The sequence below is a fragment of the Peromyscus californicus genome, unplaced genomic scaffold (genome assembly GCF_007827085.1).
Source record: "Peromyscus californicus insignis strain IS unplaced genomic scaffold, ASM782708v3 Scaffold_4__1_contigs__length_199733344, whole genome shotgun sequence".
Taxonomy (NCBI): Eukaryota; Metazoa; Chordata; class Mammalia; order Rodentia; family Cricetidae; genus Peromyscus; species Peromyscus californicus.
The window spans coordinates 123,225,786-123,237,642 of NW_026294562.1; the positions used below are offsets into that span (position 1 = coordinate 123,225,786).

Sequence of the window (11,857 nt, forward strand, 5' to 3'; positions counted from 1 at the left end):
GGCCCCGCCGGGAGCCGCGGTTCCTTGTGGGAAGGCAGAAAGATGGCGGCGCCCATGGGGCGTACTCTGTTAGGGGTGACCAGAGGCTGGCGGCGTCTCGACAGTCTCTGGGCGGGTAGCTCGCGTTTTCGCGGCCTGTCCCTTGAGGCTGCGCCCTCAAGCAGACGGTCTCCATGGCGCTTGCTGGGCGCTTTGTGTCTGCAGCGGCCACCGCTGATCACCAAGCCGCTCACCCCATTGCAGAAAGAGATGGCGGAACTACTACAGAAGGTAAGGCAGGCGCGGGCTTCGGGGTGCGGTACCAAGTGGGCCTTGATTCCGTGGTGACTCTGGTACTTTGGGTGACTTTGAGCAAATCATTTCGCCTCTCGATCTTTAGTGACATCTGTAAGATGGAAGTTACCTTGATGAGTTGGGTTAGTATATAGCAGGTGTTCAGCCAAGTTTAATTGAATTGACTCGTTTTCGCTTGGGCACTCTGTGTGGATAGTTTCCTTCTTGTACATTCAACACAGTAGGGATCCGGTGGTGAACAGGAATCACTCACTTCCTGTAATTTAGGAGCTGACAGATTACAGGAAAGTCTTTGTGATGTGATGAGTTATAGAAAGAAAGCCTTGGAGGCAGTGGGCACATCCTTAAGTTGCATGTGATAAAGTTGGCTTTGTTTTTACCTCTGGGAACAATTTCTGTGAAGGGCAAGTGAGGAAATATGGGCAAAAACCCAAGTGTAGTTGCTGTCAGGGTGTTGTCTCTGTAGATAGTGATGAAAGAGCTTACCTGTTCCTGGACTCCAAGGGAGTTTTGTCTTGGGAATACTAATGTAAACTCCTTTCGGTGCTTTTTGCTCAATTTATTCATCTTTTTTTTCTCACCTTACAGGTATTCATAGCTCATACTGTGTATCACTGTGCAAAGTGATAGATACGCAGTTGTGGATAAGATAGGCACATAGCTCTGGTTCCCAGAGAGTTTCCTGTATTGGAATTAGGGGTGCAGTCAGTAACCACTCATATGACTAATTACAGACTTTGATAAACAAAACACAAAGTACTAGAAGACTTTTATGAAGAGCCATGTAGGTTTGATTTTCATGAGAAGTGTCCAGGATGGCTTCTGGAGAAAGTAGTATTTAAGTTGAAATCAGAAAGATGAGTAGAAATCTGGGAGAAATAGTGTGAGTTGAGATATTCTAGGAAGAAGGGATGTTGCAATGTCTTCAAGGCAGGAAAGTGCTTGAAGAGATGCTGATCAGAGACCAATAGACCTAGAGCGTGGGAAGGGGTCCACTGTGCCATGCCACTCTAGTCTTGGTCTCTAGTCACATTCTGACATTTTGGCAAATTTCACTCAAGCTTACAGTCCAGTGGCCCTTTTTCTTCTTTACATCTGTACAGTGTTTTGATTATATTTCTGAGTGTATTACGTGATGTGCTCCCAAGCCTGTCAAGGGTGCGGTAGCTTTTTTCTTTCCTTCTCCTCTTCCTTTTTTTTTTTTTTTTTTTTTGGTTTTTTCGAGACAGGGTTTCTCTGTATAGCTTTGCGTCTTTTCCTGGAACTCACTTGGTAGCCCAGGCTGGCCTCGAATTCACAGAGATCCTCCTGCCTCTGCCTCTCGAGTGCTGGGATTAAAGGCGTGTGCCACCACCGCCCGGCTTCCTCTTCCTTTTAAATTCTCCAGGTGGAGACAGAGAGAAGCCTGTATTCAGACCACGAGCTTCGTGCTCTGGATGAAGCTAAGCGACTGGCAAAGAAGAAATCTGACCTTTACGATGATGACCAAGATGAGCAGGGCATTACACTTGCACAAGACTTAGAAGATATGTGGGAGCAGGCGTTCCTCCAGTTCAAACCTGGAGCTCGAGTAACAGGTGTGTGACCTCCTAGGCCAGCCACGAGGAAGGGAAAGTGGGCTATTCCAATTTCCAAACGAAGGACAATTGCCTCACTCCTGCTTTGTATTTCAATAACACTTAAACAGTTTTCAGGAAAATAACATTTACCCCCTATTCCTTATATCCCCCAACACAATTTTTAAAAGACTTAAGCTATTTTCAGGGGGAGTAAATGTCTCTCTCTTTCTGTTAAAGCTTGCAGTTACTGTTTGAGCTTTACCTCTAAATTGTCCTTGCTTCAAGGATGATGACTAGAGAACAGAGAGAGTAGGAGTTAGTTAAATCTCAGCAATAGTGTTAAATCCAATGGGGCAGGGTTTTTGTTTTTGTTTTTGTTTTTTTGTTTTTTCCTTTAACTGTGTGTGTGTGTGTTTCTGAGGACTGAACCCAGAACCTCATGCTTACAAGGGAAGTGCACTGCCTCTAAGCTGTCTTCCAGTTCTTATGTTTGAATTGTTACAGGCATTGCTTCTTTTCCAAAGGCTTCAAGTGTACTGTGCTCTTGAGAGAAATTCAGCTCTGGTTCTAATTCTCACCTTTCAGTTTAAGTTAGGGTTATGCTTTGGCTATAAGTTCTTAGAGGACAGAGCTTGAGGTTATTCCCAAAGGAAGGCTCTAAAACTTGAAATCCTCGGTTTTGGTAGATCACAGTCTTTTTGATTTTTGATTTTTCTCTCTCTTCTGATCCTCCCTTTTGTAGAAGCTGATAAAAAGAATGACCGAACCTCTTTGCATCGTAAGCTAGACAGGAACCTGGTCCTCTTAGTCAGAGAGAAGCTTGGGGACCAGGATTTTTGGATGCTCCCTCAAGTAGAGTGGCAGCCTGGGGAGACCCTTCGAGGGACAGCTGAGCGAATCCTGGCCACCCTCTCAGGTAACTTCTTTAACTTCTGAACCCTCCAGATTCGTTCCAGGTTGACTGAGTTTGGGCATAAGGCTAGAGAGTTTAATGGACACGGATGAATAAAATTCCCAGCACTTCGGAAGCAGAGGTGTGTGTGTGTGTGTGGTCTCTGTGAGTTCAAGGACAGCTAGAGCTACATAGTGAGACCCTATCTGACCCCCTCATCCCCCACAAAAAGACAACCCCAAAACCAAACAAACAAAATTCTGGCAAGGATTTCCCTTAGAACCAGTGAGTGCTTTATCTTAATGCATCGAGATTTTAGTGCATTAAACACAATTTTCAGCCCTCCTTCCCTTCCCCTTCCTTCTTCTCTCCTCCTCTTTCCCTCTTCTCTTTCTTTTTTTGGTAGCCCAGGCTGGCCTTGAACTTGCTTTAGATGGACTTGAGGATGACCTTGAACTTGTAACTCTTGTCTTCACCTCCTGAGTGCTGAGATTATATGTTTGAGCCACAACACTCAATCCTTAGTTGGCAAGTTCATTCCTGTGCTGGGAGATGGATTTCTAGTTCATTGCCTTAACCACTTAGCTATGATTATATTAATCAGAATTCTTTTTTTTCTTTTTTATTTATTCTTTGTGTCTTTCATATTATGTACCTCTATCCCATTCATTTCCTTGTCCCTTTGTATCGACCCTCTGCCCTTGCAACCTCCCTACCCTAAATAAAATAAAATTAAATTTAAGAGAAAAAAGGAAAAAAAAGAGAAGGTAAAATCAGTCTCGTCCTGGAAGCTGCAGTGTGACACAGTGAGTCATGCAGTAAACCCTTTTATCCATATATCTTTACTTGCTAGTGTTCATTACAGAGAGTCATTGGTCTGCTTTGAGGCTACAGTAACGATGCTGGACCCTCACTGGAACTCCTTTTGGTTATCCTGCTGTTGCCTTGTGTGTGGAGATTCTGCCACTTTGAGTCTGCAGGTCCAATCCCTTCACCTGCTCTAGCGGATCACAGATGGGGTGGATGCTGTGGTGGGCCAACTCATAACTCTGGTTCTGGGTAGTTGCAGGATTGGTCAGCCCGCCAGCTCTCCTTTATCCTCACCACCAGGGTGAGTTCGCCTGCATTGCCCTGGCGAAATCACCCCTTGCAGTGATGTGCAAGGGCCAGGGCAAGTTCTACTTTCCTGTCTCCAGGGTCAGCTCTCCCACATCTACACCTTCAGGACCAGCTCCACTGTGTTGCCCAGTGGAGGTGTAGGGGCCACTCTAGTGCTGCAGCTGATGAGAGGTAGGGCTAGTTCTTCAGTTCTTATGACCTCAGGGCCAGCTCTCCCACCTGCCTCAGGCATTTTGGGGGGTGTGTATCTCTCTCCTGCCCATGCTGCCCGGTGACAGGTAAGTATGGTGACAGCTCTTCCATGCTCACAATATTGGGACTGGCTTGCCCATACCTCTGCCAGTGGGGCTGGTACTATTGTGCTGCCCACGAGAGGGGCAGGGCCTGCTCTCCTGAATATTGGAGCTGGCAGTGGGCAGGGGCAGCTCTCCCACCTGTCTATGCGTTAATGGGGGAAGGGGCATTTCTCCTCCACCCGTGCCGTTACATGACAGATGAGTAATGGGTACAGCTCTCCCATGCTCACAACTTCAGGGCTGGCTCACCTATACCTCCGCCAACGTGATTAGCTCTATTGTGCTGCCCAGGCCAAGTAATCAGAATTTTTACACTCAGGAAATACAAGTACTAGAGATTGAGACTATGGCCTTGTAATTGGTAGGTGAGCACTCTACCACTGACTTGTATTCCCAACACTGCTTCTTGGTAGCATGGTTTATCCACTGGTTCAGCTAGAAACCTCAGCATTACTCTTGACCTCATTCTGATGTATGTATATTTGTGTCTTACTTGGTCTGTTCCAAATCATCCTGTCTTTATTTTCACAGTTTTAGCTCTGATATCCTTCACTTCTCACTAGACTATGGTACTGTTAATGTTTGGGGCTAGCTAATTCTTTGTGAGAGGCTCTTTTGTGTATTGTAAGGTGTTTAGCATCTTTGGCCTCTACTCACTAGTTGCCAGTAGCAATATTTCATTCCCACTCCCAACCCTACCCCCAGTGACAAGCAAAAAAAATGTCTCTACACAGTGCCAGATACTACCCAGAGAGCAAAATTAGCATGGTTGAGAAACACTATACTGGGAATGCCAAAAAAGTCCCTCCTCACTTGTTTCATGTTCTCCAGTGCTACTGACATGTGGTTTCCGAATAAAATCCCTTGTCACTTCTTTGCACAGAATTCTCAAGTGTTTTCCATAAATATGTGAGTACCCACACATAGCCTCCAAATTCTTCTTATTCCGGTCCTAATCTCTGCAGCTCTTAGTGAGTTTTCTATAATCCAAGTTCTAACCCAGTAGAGCCTTTGTGTTTCTCCAGTTAGTGGATTTTCATGCATCTGTCCTGTGGGGGCATGTACTCTGCTGTCTGCAGGTCAAGAGCTCCTCAGGCTCTCGCTTGTGCAAGCAGTTTATGCAGCAAACACTTTCTGTGCCTGCCGTTTTCCAGGCCTGCTTGGCACTGGGTCGCAGTGATGAATTGGGCACTCTGCCTGCTCCATGGCTGCTTATGTTGAAGTGGAGAATATGTTCTTTCTCTCATGCCATTGCACCATATGGTTTATTTACACATTTTGTTCTAGCTAGAATTGGGAGTTCCCTGAAGGTCAGGGCAGACTATTCCTCTTCGTGAGTTCTCAGCAATACCTGGCAGTGGTGGACACTTGTTGGTGTTGGATTAAGTGGATTTGGTAATAGTGTAGGCACCTAGCCACTTGACTGGCTCTGCCACCAGCATAGGTGCTCCTAGAAGATGTCAGAGATTTGTATGCCCTTGGTCCTTTCTCACTAGGGGCTGGTTAGCCAGCGAGAGAGGCCGCAAGCTACAGTGGGATGTGGGGGCTCTGCTTCTGTCAGTCTTCCAGCCGTCACATAGGAATTGACAGTTGTGTCTTGTGCCAAGGTCTTCGGGTACACATTCTCAGGGTCCCTCACAGGAGTGTGCATGACCAATGCTTGCTCAGCTCTCCCTTCCCTGTGCCTTGTGGAAAGGGGTTCTTCCTTGGCACCGTGCGTTCTTTTAACATTCCTATTGAATAAATGGTTAAGGAAATAAAAAAGGGTATCAATAGGTATATTTATATTTAATACATTTTAAATAAAATATATATTGATGGCAAATAAATTTATGACAGTAAAGTAGCAAATTTAAAAATAGAATAGCAAAGAAAGTTTACACAATACTTATCTAAGAAAAGTGAAAATACATTCCTTTCCCACTGGCTCCACACTTTTGCAAGATGGAATTTCTAGAGGTGGAATCGCCAGGTCAAAGTTGTGCACACGGGAGGACCTGAGGAATAGTGCACATGGGAGGACTTGGGAAATATCCCTGCTTGGCTCCAGTGTGAGATGATGGCATCTTTTGGAACTCTTTGGTGATGCCTGCTTACCTCACCAGCATATGAAATAGACCTGATTTTAGTTTGTAGCTGTGCAGTTAGTAGAAATAATCTCTCTTGAATTAGTATTTACCTCTTTGCTATTGAGACTGACCATCTTTTTCATATGCTCAGTGTACTGGCTGGTCTTATATGTCAACTTGACACAGCTAGAGTCATCAGAGAGAAAGGAGCCTCAGTTGAGGATATGCCTCCATGAGATCCAGTTATAGGGCATTTTCTCAATTAGTGATTAATGTGGGAAAGCCCAGCCCATGGTGGGTGGTGCTATCTCTGGGCTGGTGGTCCTGGATTCTATAAGAAAGCAGACTGAGCAAGCCAGGGGAAGCAAGCCAGTAAGCAGTTCCCCTCTGTGACCTCTGCATCAGCTTCTGCCTCCAGGTTCCTGTCCTGTTTGAGTTCCTGCCTTGGCTTCCTCCAATGAAGGAAGATGATCAGGAAGTATAAGCCAAATAAATCCTTTTCTCCCCAAATGGCTTTTTGGTCATGGTGTTTCATAGGAGCAATAGAAACCCTAGCTAAGACACTCAGTGTATTTCTCAATTCTGTGAGCTGTCTGCTCAGATTCCTCATTCTTGTTTGTAGTAAAATGTTTTTATTTTTTGACTTGATAATATTTTAATCTGTGTTTTCCAGATTATAGAAAAATAATATGCTTTATTCAGTTAAGTTTGGAGAGTTGAGGAAAGTATAAAGAAATATACCAATATAATCCCACCTCTCCCAGATACCCACTCAGACACTTAGTATAGCATGTGCATGCACATTATATGTAAATTCATCTGGTGCTAGTAATGTTTTGCTAAGCTTGAGGACACTAATTTATGCATATGTTTAATGATTATCAGTATCTAAGTGTGATATGAGAAGTATTTTTTCCTTCTCAGAGGTAATGCTTGCTGATAGTTTTTTTCCCTTGCATTCTTTTAGAAATTTTCTGTACATATTCAAGAACATGACTATTTTTCATTAAAGATTTTAAATTACTTGTGTGTGTGTGTGTGTGTGTGTGTGTGTGTGTGTGTGGTCTGCACATGCTATGCATGGCATGAGTGTGAGAAAACAACTTGCAAGGTTGGTTCTGTCCACTCTGTGGGTCTCATTGATCTTACTCAAGTCATCAGACTTGGTGGCAAATACCTGTCCCCACTGAGCCATCTCCCATGTCCTGTATTCCGTTTCTCCGCAGTGCTGAAGATGGGAGGCGAGTGCCACAATGCTTGGCTCCCGAGTGCTTCTTGGTACTTAAGATATTAGTCCTTTTGAATGTGCTGTCTGCTGTTCTTTGAGACAGGATCTCGTGTAGTCTGGACTGGCCTCGAACCCACTGCGTAGCTGAAGACGACCTGGAACTGCTGATTCTCTTGCCTCGCCCTCCCAGGAGCTGGTTGCTTCAGGAATATTGGGAACATCAGTGTCTCTAATACACCCCGCTCAAGTTTATAATTTTGTCCTTGCAGGTTTTTTTTTTCTTTGTGTGTTTTATTTTTTTCTCTGAAAGATTTGAGTTGTATGTGGGCAAATATAAATTTTTTATAATTGATTTGTTTTGAAGACTGGCCCCTTTTGATATGTAAAATACCAATATTGCTTTTTTAAGTGAAGAAATTTGAAAATTCATCTTAATTCAAAAAATACAAATTGTTCATGAAAGCATCATCCAAAGTGAACAAATCTTTTATGAAGATGTGAAGTTTCTGTTAAGTCTTGGGGTCACAGTATCAGTTGTGGTGTGAGTACTGAGGTTGGTTTCCAGCTCTGTTGCTTCTGTTTAGCTAGCTGTTCTTCAGGTGCCGTTTAGTCATTCCATTTTGTTGTCTTTGAAATGCTAGATTCGGGTTGAGGAGCAAGATCACCACTTCGTGGCCTGGGCTACATAGAGGGGTCTAAGCTATCTAAGCATCTTGAAGAAAAGCAAGACTTTACTTCAGGAGCTCCCTCATTCCCACTCCCCTAAAGGTCAAATTGGAGACCCCTGGAGGTGATGAGCTTGGCTCTGCAGGTCCCAAGTTTCTCAGTCCAGTTTCAGCAGTTGGTGACAGGGCTGAGTGTAGAAGCCAGCTGCTATGACTCCTAGATCATGTTAACTGCACTGTGGACTTCTGGGCCTGTAGAGGCGGCCTGGTACCTGGGCTAGAAAGCATTGGGCTCAAGGGCGAGAAGCCTCCTTTCAGGACCGCCACACTGATGGGGACTCACCTTTAACTCTGTTTGAAGTGGCTTTTCTGAGCCTCCTGTGATTTGTGTGAAGAAGCAGATGGCTGTACCCTAATCTTTCTATTCTTTCTTTTCTCTTCAGAAAACAACATGGAAGCCAAGTTCTTGGGGAATGCACCTTGTGGCCACTACAAGTTCAAACTCCCCAAGGCAATTCGGACAGAGAGTGACATTGGGGCCAAAATCTTCTTCTTCAAAGCTCAGCTACTCACAGGAGACTTCCCACAGGCTAGGAAGAAGGCCCGCCATGTGTGGGCCAGTAAGGAAGAGCTGGGCGACTACCTACAGCCCAGGTACCTGGCTCAGGTCAGGAAGTTTCTTCTGGACTCCTGATGGATGCAGCTGCTTGTGGATGATACGCACATAGGTCAAGTGCTAGGACCTCAGGAACAGTGCGGATGCTCATTTACAGGGACAGTCAAGCACCAAACTAAATTCTGAGAATTAAACGTGTTTGTCATTGTGTTGGATTTTGATTTGTCCTTGGGGGACAATTGGCTTTGCTATATAGCAAGTTAAAGCATTATGTTATAGTGACTTAACAGATCTATGGGGCCTGGAAGAAAGAACAGAGGACATGAATCGACCTAAATTCCCAAGTTCTGAGAAAGTTTCTGGGCTCATGAAAAGCCTAGTTGTGAAGCTTCTTAGCTGCTTTCCATTTTACTTTTCCCTTTCCGTTAGATAGGAAGGACATATCTCCTTTCTCTCTCCCTCCGTTTTAGAAGTTTTATATTTAGATGGGGATTAATCACTTCTTAACTGTTTAGCACTGGTCATTTGAAATAAAGTCTGACTTCTCTCCAACCTACCTGTGGAAGAATCATGACCAGGTCATGATGTGCATCAGAGTTGGAGCTGGTGGTACCCAGGAAGAATGCTATCTTCTTGCCTCTGGGGTTGGGGCCCTGACTGATGAGTATGGTGTTTGGGTCATCACTCATCCCCAGAAGCTGGCATACAAATAAAGCACAAATAAACACTTGCCACAGAGCACAGAGTGCAGGCGACTCAGATGCAGTGTCTGCTCAGAATGGTCAGACAGTCACAGACCCATCACTCTTCCTGGTTTCCTCACACACAGACTTCTGGGTAAACTGCCCGCCCTTCGATGTGAGCTTGTGAAGTGTGGTCTGTTTCCACACTAGATGGTGCCTGCTGTTCTTGCATAGAGTTGGGGAGTTTGCTTTTTCTGATCACTATTGGGCCCCTAATCCTGTTGCCTTTCCTTGCCCTTGGCTGCCTGATGGCTTCTCTGATAACTGATGTCCCCTGGGGGAGGCTGGCTCATCAGGAGCAGCTCGTGGTGCCTTAGAATGGACAGAGCCATAGGGTGCACTTTGTGGATTTAGGAGTGTGTGTCAGGTCTGTGAACTGCTTGGCCTGCTGTCTAACCCAGAAGGCTGAGCCACGGGTTATTTTCATGTACATTCATAAGAGCCTGTTATATTGTTTGTGTATTTGCTTTTATTTATTGTGGTGCCAGGGATCCAGTCTAGGGCTTTGTGTATGTTAGGCAAGCACTCCAGACTGCCACATGCTCGGCCTACAGCCATGCCTTTAGTGGTAAATAGCATGTATGTAATCAGAAAGCTGAGAAATGGCGTCAGAATAAGCTGGCATTCTGCAGTTCTGTGAGATAGGCCCCAGAACATCAATATTTTGAGAAAACTAGGGACAAAATTGAGTACTTTAAGGAAAAGCTGAAGATTTTGGACATGCCTTCCTTTATAGCAAATAGACTGGTTTAGCAACAGGAATCCCTAGTAGCCTTTTTAGGGGTTCAGCTATCTCAGAAAAAAAGCAGAAAGGACAGGGCTCTGAGGGTACCCCAACCTGCTTGTTTTTAAAGAATTGATGAAGATGGTCCCATCCTGGACTATCTTAATTTTGCTGGAACTGGTCTCTCTGGATTTGTGTTTCGAAGGGCCTACCTTTGTGGGGGGGGGGTGGAGCGTGCCCAGGATTCCAGGCTTTCAGGGATTAGCAAGGTGGAGGAGTTTGGGCTTTATTCTGCCTTTACTGCTCTGGCCACAGAATTACAGAGGTTTTGGGTAGTCTTCTCCAAAGCATTTTTATTTTTGGAGTGTGATTTTTGCAGATTGCAAAGCTAATCGGCATGGTGGTAGAAATGATTGAATGCTACCTTGAGCCTTCCATTGGTTGCCAAAATTAGTTTATTGTGTATCTGTCTTAGGGTTACTATTGCTATGATGAAACACCATGACCAAAAGCAAGTTGGGAGGGGGGAGGATTTATTTAGTTTACACTTCTGCATTACTGTTCATCATCAAAGGAAGTCAGGACAGGAACTCAAACAGGGCTGGAACCCATAGGCAGGAGCTAAGGCCATGGAGGGGTGCTGCTTACTGGCTTGCTCCCAGGGCTTGCTCAGCCTCCTTTCTTACAGCACCCAGACCAGCAGCCCAGGGATGGCACCACCCACCATGGGCTGGGCCCTCCCCCATTGATCACTAATCGAGAAACTGCCTTACAGACTTGCCCAGAGCCTGGTCTTATGGAGGCATTTTCTCAGTTGAGGTTCCCTCCTCTCACATGGCTTTAGTTTGTGTCAAGGTGACACAAAACTACCCAGCATAGTAACCTGGGGAAGAAGGCCAGGGCATGCTTAGAAGTGATGGTTCTATTTCAGGGGCTGAGTGACTTCAAAGTAGACCGTGAGAAAAGGAGAAAGTTGCTGTGTGTGACGGTGAGGAATTCAAGTATCAGGAGTGGTTGTGTAATCAGGAAAGGGTGGGCTGCCTGTGTGCACGTGTGTGTGTGTGTGTGTGTGTGTGTGTGTGTGTGTGTGTGTGTGTGTGTGTGTGAGATGGTGAGGGAGTTCAAGTATCAGGAGTGGTTGTGTAATCAGGAAAGGGTGGGCTGCCTTCCTTCACACTCACCTCCTGTTGGGCCACTTCTGACCTAGTGTGTGCTGCTACAGGTTAACTCTGCAGTAGGCCTGGTCAGCCTGTGCTTGCTTGAATCTAACCGGACTTCAGAAAGCGTGGCAGTGAATCAGCTCTGTAGGACGTCAGGCTTGGAAACAGCAGGCTTTGCATTTTTGACGTTTTGGCAACTGTTACCATGGACATAGTGAAGGAACTCCTGAGAACTGGGAGCACAATGAGGCTCCTCACCCACGAGGTACATTTTTATTTAAACCAGCCAAGCCGGCAGGCATCTTTACCCGTTTTATCATCGAGGAAGTAGACTTGAAGTAGTTACCTTACTCAGGATTTTTTGCTAGATGTTAGGGGCTGGTACTGAAGCTTGTGGCGATATATTGTGTATCCTAATAAAATTTGCCTGAAGATCAGAGAAGCAGAGCAAGCCACAGCCACCACCTCTTACCTCATCAACTAACTCCTCAG

The 11,857-nt window shown here is 45.3% G+C and overlaps 1 protein-coding gene across 1 annotated transcript; it reads left to right on the forward strand.

The window, feature by feature from the left end:
* The first annotated feature begins 17 nt into the window (after positions 1 to 17).
* Mrpl46 (mitochondrial ribosomal protein L46) lies at positions 18 to 8,946 on the forward strand. Its single transcript, XM_052762792.1, has 4 exons — positions 18 to 270; positions 1,682 to 1,871; positions 2,596 to 2,769; positions 8,566 to 8,946. Exons 1-4 carry the CDS (start codon positions 43 to 45, stop codon positions 8,814 to 8,816), a joined length of 843 nt encoding a protein of 280 aa, XP_052618752.1. The 5' UTR covers positions 18 to 42; the 3' UTR covers positions 8,817 to 8,946.
* The last annotated feature ends 2,911 nt before the right edge of the window (positions 8,947 to 11,857 follow it).